Below are 14844 nucleotides of genomic sequence, written 5' to 3' on the forward strand. Positions count from 1 at the left end.
CGGCCATTATCCTTTTCTTTCTTTTGCTTTACAATGATATGTTTAGCCCTTGGGTCCAAACATCCTGTGTATGTGTCTGTGACTGTAGCGTGTGTGCGTGCGTGCGCGCGCGCGTGTGTAATCGCATGTGTGTGTGTCCCTTGCTGTTGCCAGAGTTCGAAATACAGACGACAGTATCCTTATATGTATTTATATATATATATATATATATATATATATAAAATTTTATATATATATATATATATCTTTTTTCTTTCTTTAAAAACTTAGTTTTAGACTTCGAAAGTGTATTTTGCCTTCTCAGCTGCAGCAACATCTTTCAATTTGAAACCAGAGCCACAAAAAACAACAAACAAACAAACCAAAAAAACCATGGTGGATAAACTCCGTTGCTGCAAAAGTGCGGAAGCAACGAACAGGCATAAGCCGTCGGAATTACTGAAATGCTCACATTTTCAGCTGCAAACGGAACATAAGAAGTTGATGTTGTTAATGCTGCTGTTGCTGTGTCTCTAGAGAGACTATAGAGTGGGGAGAGAGAGAGGGAGCTGTGTGGGGGGCGGGGGGGGGGGGGGGGGGGGTAAAGGGGGGCACAGGCGGCCTGGGGGCTGGAGGAAGGGGGGAGGGGGCCTGGGGGGAGGGTGGGGGTGGTGAGAGCAGCAGCAGAGAGAACCCTATTTTGTTTCCCATTTCGGTCACTGATAGGATCTTGTGTATTGTTATGTTACGAGCAACCCCCACCCCTCACCCCCACCCCCCAGTACCCACACGTACACACGAACTTAAACCACGCACATGAACAGGATGCGCGCAAGCGCAAGCACACACGCACGCACATACACACACACACTCACTCGCGCGCGCGCACTCACACACACACACGCACGCACGCACGCACACACACACACACACACACGCACACACGTACGTGAAACACACACACACACACACACACACGCACACACACACACACACACATTCCCCCCCATTTCATTGCATTACAAGAAGCCTTTTAGTGTATTGCGGAGCACGTGAACTGCACATCGATCGTCGTCATGAAATTCAGCTAGACAGCAACTAGGTGAACATTTAATGCTTAACCTAGTGTGTTTCCCGAATTCTTTCCTTTCTTTCTTTCTTGCCGTCTTTCTGTCTTTCTTTCTTTCTGTCTTTATCTATTTTTCTGTCTTTCTTTCTTTCTTGCCTTCTTTCTTTCTGTCTGTCTTTTTTGCTGGCCTTTTTTCTTTCTTTCTGCCTTTCTTTCTGTCTTTCTTGCTGGCCTTCTTTTCTTCTTTCTTTCTTGCCTTATTTCTTTCTTTCTGTCTTTCTTTCTTTCTGTCTTTCTTGCTGGCCTTCTTTCCTTCTTTCTTTCTTGCCTTATTTCCTTCTTTCTGTCTTTCTTTCTGTCTTTCTTGCCTTCTTTCTTTCTTTCTGCCTTTCTTTCTTTCTGTCTTTTTAGTGTTCTCATATCTTCTTCCCCTCTTTCTTTGTTCCGTCAAAAGACGCACCAGGATCGCTTGTGAGAAGAAAGTTGAGTTTCGTGTCTTTGCAGATCTTGGCATTGTTGTTTAAAAAAAAATAAATAAAGAAAAAAGAAGAAGAAAAGAAATAAGGCTACATTGTCCATTCTCTCTCTCTCTCTCTCTCTCTCTCTCTCTCTCAACATTATCTTGAGACAGCCGCTTTCTCCGTCAGTACAGCCCCTTTTTAGTTGTGGCTGTGAATGTCTGTGTTTAAAATAAACAGATGTTTCCGGAGAATTGTCGCCAGAACGGTACACCCCTAAGTGTCTCTCCATGCAACACTGTCTGCCGCACTGTTTATTGTTTCATGCAGACTTTTAGCACCCACACCAGCACTCAGTACACCTTGGGGACGGGTGTGAAATGGGAGGGGGTGGGGGTGGGGGTGGGTTGGAAGTCACAAGAAGCCGGGATAGCCTCCCTTTATAGCCGGGCGCGTTTGGTGATACTCAGGAGACTATGGCTTGCCGCACACTGACTCAACTAGCACGCACACACACACACACAAGTTCCCGTGTGTAACATGCACTTAGCGCAAGTAAAAGAACCCACGACAACAATCAAATAGTGCCTGGCAAACTTTTGTAGCAAAAAACACTTTAACTAAAAAAATAAAATAAAATAAAATAGAGAGAGAGAGAGAGAGAGATGATAAAAAAAAAAAGAAAAAAAAAGGCTGGCGCTGCACTGTTTGTAATGCGCACTACCAGGGAAGAGCAGTCAGGATTTCACACACTGAAGTCTGTTGTATCAAAATGTAATAACATACAATAGAATACAGTATATTACAATCCAATAGAACACAGTACAACACAATACAATACAGTACAATACAATACAACACAGTACAATACATGAGTACAATACAATACGGTACAATCACAAAACAACAGAACACAGTACAATACAGTATAATACAAAACAATAGAACACAGTACAACACAATGCAATATAATACAATAGAACACAGTACAATACAATAGAACACAGTACAATACAACACAACACAGTACAATATATTACAGCACATACAATGTTATGCAACGGAATGCAATGAACTGCAGTGCAATGCAATACAATCATGGCCTGGCTTCGCTGACGAAGATCTAGGAAGGGCGTTGTCCACGTCTGATGCAGGCACGCTCATGGCTGACAAGGCCAATGCGGGAAAAGCAGAGTCGGCCGCAGCGGTTGCAAGGGAAAGTCTGGTCTGGGTTCGCGGCTGCAGCGCCGTGGTTCTTCCTCCTTCTGCGTTTGTCCTCAAGGCTGGCCCTGCGGTTGTTTTCGAAGGAGGAGACAGCTTGGTGGATGGTGCGTCGCCAGGTCTCTCGATCAGCGGCTACTGCGGACCACTGGCGATGGTCAATGTGACAGGCACCGAGAGCTTTCTTCAAGGAGTCTTTGTATCTCTTCTTGGGTGCTCCTCTGTCACGGTGGCCAGTGGACAGTTCGCCATACAGCGCGATCTTGGGCAGGCGGTGGTCCTCCATCCTGGACACGTGCCCTGCCCAACGTAGCTGGGTCTTTAGCAGCACTGCCTCGATGCTGATAGTCTTTGCCTGCTCCAGGACCTCGACATTTGTGATGTAGTCACTCCAGTGGATGCTGAGGATGGTGCGAAGGCAGCGAAATAATATGCAATACAATATGATACAGTATAATACAATACAATACAACACAACACAATGCAGTACAGTACAATACAATGCAATGCATACAACACAACAGAACACAATACAACATAGTACAACACAACAGAATACAACACAATAGAATAGAATAGAACAGAACACAATACAATACAATACAATACAATAACCCTGCTGACAAAGAAACAAACCGGAATGACCACGTCATCTCACAGGAACGACTCATTTTCAGACATTGACGTGTGTAGACCATATTTCACTTCGTCTGTTTCCGGTGTGAAAGGCAACTTGTTTGTCAACATTCGTACGTATGAACAGAGACGTGTGTATTTGTGTGTCAAACCCACACACAGGCATTATCCAACACTGCCTAAAATGTCCAGCATTATCGGGTTTGACTGGTCTGTAGACATACCTGGAAATTGCTGGGCAGTTCCCGTCATGCCTGTGACCATGTTTTCACTGAGACATAAGTATGTCCCCGGCAGCAGAGGGTGATAATGGACATTGTAAAGTGGCGTTCACAGCTCAGCAGTAGGAAAGCAGAGAGAGAGGGAGACAGAGACAGACACAAGCGTATTTCTGGTTCATCAACAGGCATACCTGCTCAAGGTTTGGTTAACTGTGTGAAGTTCCAGTATATTCTATGAGGTGGAAGGTGTGTGATCACCATTAACTGTGTGAAGTTCCAGTATATTCTATGTGAGGTGGAAGGTGTGTGATCATCATTATCTGTGTGAAGTTCCAGTATATTCTATGTGAGGCGGAAGGTGTGTGATCACCATTAACTGTGTGAAGTTCCGGTATATTCTATGTGAGGTGGAAGGTGTGTGATCACCATTAACTGTGTGAAGTTCCAGTATATTCTATGTGAGGTGGAAGGTGTGTGATCACCATTAACTGTGTGAAGTTCCGGTATATTCTATGTGAGGTGGAAGGTGTGTGATCACCATTAACTGTGTGAAGTTCCACGTCTGTCTCTCTGTCCATGTGTGTGTGTGTGTGTGTGAGAGAGAGAGAGAGAGAGAGAGAGTGTGTGTGTGTGTGTGTGTGGGAGTGTGTGTATGTGTGTGTGTGTTTACACGTATGTGTCCAACACTGGCGATTTTTTTATATCTATTTATGTATTCATTCATTAGAAACAGAGTTCCAGTATATAATGCTTAAATGTTACTAGAAATGGTCTTTCGAACTTTTTTTTTTTGTAGTCCAACTTTTCCTTTACTTCCCACGTGTGCCATGTTATTCCATCAATTATAATGGTGTGGTGTTTTTCTTACAATGTGTCCGTCCGTGAATCTGTATTGTAAAATGAAACAACAATTATTTTTTGAAATAGTGTTATGTTCATTCAGTATTTCATTTATACTGTTTGTTCATTTGTTAATTAGTTGTTTCAAAGTAACCGGTATTAGAGAATTTGCTCTTGTTGTTTTATTTTTTTATGATGATCATCATCATCATTCTTCTTCTTACTACTACTACTACTACTATTATTATCATCGTTATCATTATTATCATCATTATTGTTATCAAAATCTTTGTTATAGCCACAATACTTAGAATACTATTTCACAATAAAAGCTTTCAGCTACATCACGTGACTTACGTCATAACATTGAGCATGTGTCTATGAACAAGTCATGTGACATCAGCTGCATCACGTGACATATATCATGTGACATACATCACGGGATATCATTATAAAAGGAAGCATAGAGCGCAACCTTCTTCTTCGTCTTCTTCTTCTTCTCCTCCTTCTTCTCATCATCGTCATCATCCTCCTCCTCATTATTATTCAATTTATTGTTTGTTGTTATTATTATCATTATTATCATAATCATCAGTATCATCATTATTATTGTTGTTGTTGTTAGAAGTAGTAGCAGTGGTAGCAGCAGTAGTAGAAGTAGTAGTGATAGAAACTGAAGACTGGTGTAACCCTTGTCCAGAGGTTGTTCACTGCAGATCAACGTTTCAAAACAGACATTTCAGTTTTGACGTGTGCAGCAATAATTTTTTGCAGCTGGGATTCTTTCTGTTTTCTGTGTTTTTCTTGCACAATAGTGTAGGTATAGATGAAAGGGTTCAGAGCTGAGTTAAACGGCAGCACAAAGACAGCCATTGCTGTGTTGATCTCCCCTGGAACAGGAACGTCCAGCTTTGCCAGGAGTCCACAGACACCGATGGGGAACCAGCACAGGAAGTCTGACATGGCAATGAGCAGAAGGCGACGAGCAATGGCGGCCTCTTTAGATCTGGTTTTGTCATTGATAACGACATTCTCCTTGCTGTTTGGACCATTTTCTGGCATGGTATTGGCCATCACTGACCAGTAGATCAGAGCCTGGCCTACAGCAATGCACAGAAACATGACCATGTTAAATACTATCATGATGCAAAATGAATAATTGCGTCCAGGAAAGTCAATTCTAGTCACTGGTAGAGGGATACAGAGGCCAGTCTGTCTGTAGAATTCCCAGTGGGACGTCACTGGGAGCAGAGGAATCGAGGCCAGGATCACCCCTAGTCCCCAGCTGAAAGTGCAGGCCACGTGAGCTGATGTTGGTCCGAAACGAAGACGACTGAAAGGAAAGCGCATCACCAGAAATCTATCGAGGGTGATGAGGCCGATAAGAATTGATGACACTTCACAAGACAACAAGGAAATGAATCCTGAAATTGCACATGCTGTGCTTCTTTTCCAATGATATTCGTTCCACGAGTAGCTACCAGCATACGTACGGTCTGCTACTGCAATAATCAACAGGTAAACACCCATGAAAAAGTCAGACACAGGCAGATGAATAACAAACACTGTATAACCCACTTTATGCTTGGAGGAGAAGGACCAGATACGGTATACAATGCTGCACAGGTTTCCCAACAAGGCAGCTATGATAAAGACCACGATAGCAGCTCGGTAAGAGTCAGATTTCAGCAAATTATCACACGAGGAGATCTCATCCTCTGGCACAATGCACATTCCATCAAAACCATCAGGCAGCACTGCCCTACAGCAGAGCATGAAGTTGTCAGCAAATAACTGTTGCAGTTCACCCATCTCTTTCAGAAATTTGGGACTGAAAGCAGACACAGGGCAACCTTGCAGATCTAAGGTCTTTAGGGTCTTAAACAATCCACTTCCTTGAAGAGATTTCAGTCCACTGTGAGAGAAGTCTATCATTTCAATGTGGGGCATGATATCTGAAAAGGGATGCAAGTGAGGAAAGTGATATGAAACATGGGAAAGATTCAGAAACTGCAGGGATTCCAGCATGTGCTCTTTTTGTGAGACATAAATTCCAGACAATGGATTGTGAGATAGATCTAGTTCTTTGAGATTGCGTAACTGTGAAAGGTAATTAAAACTGATATAGTGTATGAGGTTTCCACTGATATCTAATACATGAAGATTAGGTAGATGTATGGCACTAATGTTTCTCCAGCCACACGCTCCAGCACCAAGATGAATCAGCATAGTCTGATTCGTGATATCATCCAAGGTCAGTCCACTCCCTCTGCCGTCCAGATAACGTATCTTGGGGAAAGTGTCAGGCTGAAAGACAGACAGGTCAGTAAACGATGGCCCATAACAGACACACCGATCAGGACAAGAGTCAGTCAGTCCACACATCAGTTCATCGTCGTGCTCTGGACACTGAGGCCAGCCGTCACACAGGTGGTCGATGTGTAGACATATTTCTCGTGTCTTCCCTCGACATCGGTAAAACCCTTCACATGTGAAATCGTTACACCAAGATTCATCCTCATGCCCTGGACAGTCTCTGATGCCATTACACCTGGTGTAGACAGGCAGACAGTAGCCGTTTCCAGGGCACAGGAAGTGAGAGTCTGGGCACCGTGTCACGTTTGCAGGGAGAGCGATCAAAGAGAAACTTCCAGGTCTGTCGAAATTGACGAGCGCTGGTGGGTGGGTGACATTGAAAACGGTTCTGATTGCGTTGCTGGGTCGTAAATTACAATACGTCTCGTCACGTCCACTCTTACAGTTGACAAAGTGATCACACACTTGCTTGGGACTTACGCACTGAAAGCGGTATGTGGATGCCCGAGAGAAATGTCCGGAATGAAGGCAGAACACAAACACAATTAATCACGGTCACTTCAGTGAACTAAACCTGAACAACAACAACAACAAGCAAAGAATTGTCCAGTTATTTCTCTCCAACCTCCCTCCTCCTGTCTTGAACACTGCTTTGTCTTCTCTTTGGCTGCTGGCCTGTCTGCTTGTCTGTTTGCTTGTCTGTCTGTCTGTTTGTCTGTCTGTCTGTTTCTCTGTCGCTGCCATGAACACACTTCTCTCTTTCTTCCATTCTTCCTTTTCACACACACACACACACACAACAAACAAACAAACAAACAGCACCACACACACACACACACACACACATCTAAATATGAGGAAGTCTCCCGTCAGACCAACGGATGAGTAGGCAGGCAGGCTTATCTGTCAGTGTGTGTCCTCATATGAGAGAAGAGGCCGATTCTGGATGGGGAGCACTTCCCACAGGTGTTGCAAGGGAAAACGTCTCCAGAAGTTGAGCCCTGCTTCCTTCGTTAACACTTCTCCTTAATGGCCAGCATTCTCTTGTTTTCAAACGTCTTTATGCCACTAGAGCACAGCATCCTCCAGCGAGAGTGGTCAAGGGCATTAGTTTCCCAGGAAGTGATGTCTATGTCACAGACTTTGAGGTTTGCCTTCAAGGTGTCCTTGAAGCGCTTGCAGGGTCTTCCAAGTTTGCGGTGGCCTTCCTTCAGCTGGCCATACAGTAGCATCTTCGGGATCCTGCTGTCTGTCATGTGGACAACGTGTCCTGTCCAGCGTAGCTGGCACTGGATCAGCAGGCTTTTGATGCTGGGCAGGCCACTCCTCTCTAGTTATGTCGAGGATCTTTCGTAGGCATCTTTGGTGAAACTGCTCAAGTTGTTGATTGTGACGGCGATACGTCGTCCATGTTTCACAGCGGCATCAAGGGCTCTGTTGCTGCATAGTTTGCTGCCCAGGTAGCAAAACTTGTCGAATGACTTGATCTCTGTGTCACTGATCTTGATACAGGTGGGGGGGGGGGGGGGGGGGGGGGGGGGGGGGGGGGGGGGGGGGGGGGGGGGGGGGAGCACTGGCGTTCTGTGAGCTAGCTGGTTGGTACATGGACTCGGTCTTGCTGAGGCTGATGGTGAGTCCAAAGCGTCTGCAGGAGGTTGAGAACCTGTCCATAATGAACTGCATGTTCTCATGGGTGTGTGCAGCAAGCGCAGTCATCATCAAAGAGGAACTCTCTCAACAGTGCCTCAAACACCCTGGACCTAACGTGGAGCCCTGCTTCACTCCATTTACCACAGGGAACGGACCCAACATGTCAGTATTTTTCTGTACTCTCGCCTGCATGCCATTGTAGAATGACGCAATCAGCTGGATAAGGCTCTCTGGGCAGCCAAACTTGAGAAGGATCTTCCACAGACCACGGACACATAGTCCAGCATGTGCCACTGCTTGGAGCAGGGGTGCATCCATGTGTTCTTGTACTTGTCCGCTTGTTGGAAGAGGGTGTTGGTGATGGTCAGTCCACACTGCGTGCAGAGCGAGAGCAAAAACAGTGCGTTGGAGTTGCACTGGCCAGTGCCGTGCAGTCCTAGGACTTTTGCCCACAAGGAGAAGTCCACACCGACACAGGCATTGAAATCCCCAAGGATGATAAGCCTGTCCTTTCTGTCTACCGCTGAAATGGTGCTGCTGAACTCCTCATAGAAAGCTTCTTTGATGTCATTAGGGTTGGTCATCGTTGGGGCATAGCAGCTGATAACTGTGGCGAAGTGATCCTCAGACAGCTTCAGACGCAGGGTCATCAGTCTATCGAATATCACACGTGGAAGGGTGTCAAGCTGTCGTGCAAGTTTGGTTTGTATGGCAAAGCCTTAGATTCTTGGGATGCCATCTGGCTTGCCAGTGCAGTAGAAGGTGTAGCCCCCTCCAACTTCCTCCAGCTGGGTTTCACCGGCAAACCTGGTTTCGCTCAGGGCTGCTATGTCCACCTGGTAGTGATCAAGCATTCTAGCAATGAGTGCTGTGTGCCTTTCTGGTCTGTCGTCTCTGTCCAAAAGGGTGCAAACATTCCAGGCACACAGAGTCAGGGCATGACTCCTGGTTCTTTTCTTCTGTTGTTTTTGACCACTAGTGTTGGATGTCCAAGTAGGTGCGGTTTCCTACTAGGTACTAGGTGAGGCAGGCTTTGTTTAAGGATCCTTTTATCTCCCCTTCCCCATGTGGGGAGAGCACTGCTGTCCCTAAAAAGGGCTGTCTGACGCTGTGGGATGATACGGGCGCCGCATCTGTCCCAGTCTACGGCGGACGACTATCATCCCACAGCTACCTGCGTGCAGAGTCGTGACTAGGAACTCCCAGCAGCATCCTCTGCCTGTCCCCATTACCACTTCTCCATCGCCGCAGGCTTGGGAAAGCTGGGTGTTGAAGGGCCATCTCGTCGTTCTGACATCAGCCTGGTTGCCTGAAGCACAGGTGATTTTTTTTTTAGTGAAGAGGAGTTGTGCAGTCCCTTGCCCACTATCTCGCATACCGACGAGAACGGTTTTCTTCTCTGCCTGGTCCGTCGTTGGGAGACTTCACATGCGGCAGGTAGTACTGGGTTACATGGTACCAGTAGCAAGGGCTATGCCCCTGACCTGACATACATCTAAATATATAAAGACAAACTGAAGAGAGAGTCAGTCACAGACAGAGGCAGACAGACAAACAGACAAGCAGACAGACAGACACAGACAGACAGACAGACAAGCACACAGACAGACAGACCTGTCCCTGACCACAATCAAAAGCACCAGGGGCACAGGGCGGGAAGTCACAAAACGATTCGTCGCTGTTGTCAGCACAGTCCCGGCGCCAGTCACACACCACACTGTAGGGCACGGAGTTACCGCCAGATGTCTTACACCGGAAGTACGGAGCAGAAACAGCAGCAGCAGAAACAGCAACAGCAGCCACCTTGCACATGACGGTGTAGGACCTGTTACTCATGGGCGGTTTTCCCAGGCACAGACTGTGGGGGTCACAGGCCAACGTCACGTGTGTCACGTGGCCGGTAGGGCAAGTCACGAGCGGTACACGTGACTCCGCTGCTATGTCCATCCGGGACACGAGGAGGTGGCTGTCTTTCCCAGGCTCACCGTCTGAAGGCATGGGCACTCTACACAGCACCCTGTCTGTCAGTAGAGCTCTGTACTGGAAAAATGCAGACACTGGTTATTCATGTCTTCACACAAGCACACACACGTGCGCACGCGCGCACACACACACACACATACACGCACGCATGTACACACACACATACACACACGCACGGACGGACATAAACACACACACACACACACACACACACACACCGTCACCGTCACCGATCCCTCAGATTCCGAATCCTTTGGGGCACCTTCGAAGCTTTGTCAACCACCTTTCTCCAGTCCTCGCGTCTCTCGGCCGCTCTCAGGGTGTCTCTCAGCTCCATGCCTGTCCACTCTCGAATGTTGTCCTCCCATCTCTTCCTTTGTCTGCCTCTTCTTCTTCCTCCCCTCACTGTGCCTTGTAAGATTGTTTTAGCAAGACCAGAGGAGCGTGTGACATGACCAAACCACTTCAGTTTTCGTTGTCTGGCGAGTGTTTGAAGGTCAGTATAGGGCCCGATTTCATTGCATCCGCCACACACACACATCTCTTGCGAAAACGTTTATGTCGTACTGTATTGGTACCAATCAATCTTTTAAAATTATTCAGTAGAATTTTTTCATGCCTGCAAGTGTACCTGTTTTCCTATCAAAGAGATTTTTTTAGTATAGAATTTTGCCATGGAGAACCATTTTGTTGCCGCGGGTTCTTTAACGTGCATGGTGCACACGGGACCTCGGTTTATGGAATCAAGCATGACAAAAGACCCTCTCTCTCTTTCTCTATTTTATATACATGTGTGTGTGTGTGTGTGTGTGTGTGTGTGTGTGCGCGCGCGCGCGTGTGTGTGTGTGTGTGTGTTTATCCTCCCATTCACGGAAAATGTGTCCCTATAGAAAGCTTGTGCAGACTGGAGGGCAGAGTGCTGACACGGAATGTCACCCACCTGAGAGCGGCATCAATGATGCCATGTTTGTGAGGCCTGGGATGCTTTCTTTCCACCCGTACCACCAAAAACCGTTAATCAACTTTGTTTTCTCTTTTCAGGCAACTTATGAAATCGATACTGAATATATACTTACATTTGTGTCGCGAACAATAGCGTATGTTTCATGTTGTGTAGAAGTCAGCATAAATGTGTATCTGTTGTCTTTATTTGCCTGTCTGTCTTTATATTCTGTTTTTGTTTTTTATGCGTGCATGTTTATATTTGTTTTCTATTTTCAAAGCACCAAAACAAGCTGTCGCCATAAAAAATCTGTGTTTGTTAGTTAGTTATAGATATTGATTTGAAGCAAAGCAAACCAACCAGAACGCAGTTTTGACACAGTACATCAGCGCACAGGGTGGTGGAGACGCTGGACTGTTCATTGTGGGGACTCTTGGCGGCGACGCTGAGGACACCTTGAGTGCACTCTTGATGGAATGAAGCATGGAAACTGTAGACGACTACGCCACCACGCCATTCCCAGGTGTTGATATACCTGTAAAGAGCAAGAACATCATCACTCATATGACAGTCAGTTGTGTCCGACTATGACTATCAGAACGGCAGAGGAGGTAGACCTGACTGTCTGGGCTAGAATTCGATCTCTCTCACAACAGCATTGGTCCTTGCATACATGGGAATCGTGAAATTTTGAATTCAGTTCATCCTCTGAAGTAGAGAGAGAGAGAGAGAGAGAGAGAGAGAGAATGTGTGTGTGTGTTAGCCCACAATTCCTCTTTAGTAGTTCTCTCTCTCTCTCATGCACGTCAAAGTTAACGGTTGTCAGTGTCTAATGCTTGGCGACTGCATTACGACAGCAGCTCCATCAAAAGATAAGGAAGAGGAATATATATATATATATATATATATATATATATATATATATATAAGAATGGCGTAGTGCACGCACGCTTTACAGGAAAAAAACCCAACTTACATGTTCCTCAAGTATGTATCTGAGCTCTCTATCGACATGATGGCACTCCGCGAGTCGATCCACAGAAGACCCTGGAGTCCGATGTCTTGAAGGGTGGAGATCAGGCTGCTCCATTGCCGGGTGGAATCGAAAGTGGGCAGCAGAGCGCCTTCTAACTTGCATATACCTTTGACGGGGCTACGTAGCCTTCTGGCCAAGCCAACGTTTATCAGAATGAAGCAGCTCCTACCCACTGCAATCTGCAACAAACAAACAGCAGTCTGCAACAAGCAGAGAGCAGTCTGCAACAAGCACAGAGCAGTCTGCAACAAGCAGAGCAGAGAGCAGTCCGCAACAAGCAGAGAGCAGTCTGCAACAAGCAGAGAGCAGTCTGCAACAAGCAGAGAGCAGTCTGCAACAAGCAGAGCAGAGAGCAGTCTGCAACAAGCAGAGCAGAGAGCAGTCTGCAACAAGCAGAGAGCAGTCTGCAACAAGCAGAGCAGAGAGCAGTCTGCAACAAGCAGAGAGCAGTCTGCAACAAGCAGAGAGCAGTCTGCAACAAGCAGAGAGCAGTCTGCAACAAGCAGAGCAGAGAGCGGTCTGCAACAAACATAGAGCAGTTTGATATGGAAGAACAGGAAGTCAGGTCCTGTTCCCGTGGAGTTGAATTCTGTCGCCCTGTCCTCGGGCTTCATCAGGCTGTCCAACACACATCAGGACCGAACAAGCTGACTGATCAACACACACACACACACACACACACACACACACACACACAGGGAATCACTTTGCCAGCACCGCAGTCCTCTGAATGGTAGAAGCACTGGGATTCGTCCTCTCCACCCGCACACTGACGCAGGTTGTCACAGGGGAAGTGGCGGTACAGCTCGGGCCATTGGGACTTGGAGCAGTTCCACCCTGACTCTGTCCTCACAGGTCTGCTCCCCTGGAAGGAGAACACGAGACGAAGACTCTGCCGTTCCTCGGAAACATAAAGCAATGTCATAGGCCTTGTTCCCTTCCAAACTTTGCCATCACCACCACCACCTTCCATTTCGGAAACATACAGTTTATCCAGAACCCGATTTTGTGGCTGTCCTGTCCCATGGAACTTGTCTGGGAAGGTGAACGGCAAAGGTAGGAATGTTCCGGTGGACGACAGACGTCTGCAGGGACCTTGGAAACGACCAAGCCGAACGTAGGAGTAACTGGAGGATGTATTGTGGCTCACAAAGACCACGTGACCAGCTGGTGGAGTCAGGATTGTGCAGCTGTTATAATGATGATTGGTGTTTCCGGTCACCTGTATGTAACCTGGAAAAGAGAAGGAAGGAAGGAAGGAGTGAGTTACACTTTCTGAGGATAGTACATGAAGCAAACTTTTCTCCATATATCCCTCGAAAGGGAAACCAAAGAGGAAACTAGATCAAGAGAGAGAGACAAGACCAGAGAAGGCAAGACACAAATCTTGATGAACGAGAGTTTAACCCTTTGAGGCCTGAGTTCCTGAGCAATTTTAACCCTTCTGCCTGAGCTCCTGAGCCAAAATTTGCAAATAATTGGTATTAAACATCAGCCTGTGCAGCTTTCTGTTTTACATGATGCCCTCACCCATGACAGGGAAAACAAGACAGGGAAAAGGACAGAGAAATGGGGGTTACAGTTCACACACACACACATACACACACATTATATATATATATATATATATATATATATATATATATATATATAAGGGTTAAAACTTAGGCTGCAGTTTAGGCACTGCCGTCTTCCAATCTGTCAGTGTAACAACAACAACACTCATAAAAATAATAAGATAAAGAATTGTTGTAGATATTACCAGTTTCTTCCAGAAGAAAAACAAAAACAACAGCCTGTCTATGCCATGGATAAGTCAAGTTCATTTTAGAAAAGTTCGATTTACCCATGCTTTAGATAAGTCGAGTAGTCGACCTTTTCATTTCCTTGTCCCCAAGGGGTCCAGTTATTCCGACACCAGAGTGCAGTTTCAAAAATGGGGGAAAGCTTCAACATATGTCTATTTATGTATCATTTGGCCACGTTCGGAATGACGTAATTTCATACTGATGACCAGTTCACAGTAAGACGTCACATTTCATTCCAAACTTGCACAACGACTTCCATAAATCCAGAGGTCCAGATCTGACAACCTGTAGCAAAAATGCGCACGTGTAGAACTTGACGTCATGCTACTTTTTTTTTTTTTTTTTTTTTTTTCCCCAGTGAAGAAGATTTTTTCTTTTTTTTCAAATTTAGATCAACAACAGCAAAGGGTAGACAGGGATAGTTGAATGTTGTTTAATTTAGTCAGTACTGTATTTGCAGTTAAATCCCCAAACTCTCTCTCTCTCTCTCTCTCTCTCTCTCTCTCTCTCTCTCTCACGCACACACACACAATACTGACCAACTGATACGTTTGTAAAGACCAATCATTCTACTTTCAGAAAAAAACCCAATGTTTAACTGCTGAACGACCTTTTTAAGGGCACTTCTTCTGCTGCATGGAATTCCCTTGTGTTCACAAGGCATGGAGGCAGTGCAACAGGTCA

General features: G+C 45.9%; 1 protein-coding gene across 1 annotated transcript in view; it reads right to left on the bottom strand.

The window, feature by feature from the left end:
• Nucleotides 1-4960: 4960 nt before the first annotated feature.
• Nucleotides 4961-14844, bottom strand: part of LOC143278535 (uncharacterized) — a 12333-nt gene continuing 2449 nt past the window's right edge. Inside the window, exons 2-6 of the mRNA XM_076583284.1 lie at nt 13059-13585; nt 12293-12531; nt 11677-11851; nt 10005-10430; nt 4961-7223 (exon numbers count right to left, since the gene is read on the bottom strand). Coding sequence (XP_076439399.1) covers nt 5142-7223; nt 10005-10430; nt 11677-11851; nt 12293-12531; nt 13059-13585 — 3449 coding nt within the window. The 3' untranslated portion in view covers nt 4961-5141. The remainder of the gene's footprint in view (nt 7224-10004; nt 10431-11676; nt 11852-12292; nt 12532-13058; nt 13586-14844) is intronic.

This window comes from Babylonia areolata, chromosome 2 (genome assembly GCF_041734735.1).
Source record: "Babylonia areolata isolate BAREFJ2019XMU chromosome 2, ASM4173473v1, whole genome shotgun sequence".
Taxonomy (NCBI): domain Eukaryota; kingdom Metazoa; phylum Mollusca; class Gastropoda; order Neogastropoda; family Buccinidae; genus Babylonia; species Babylonia areolata.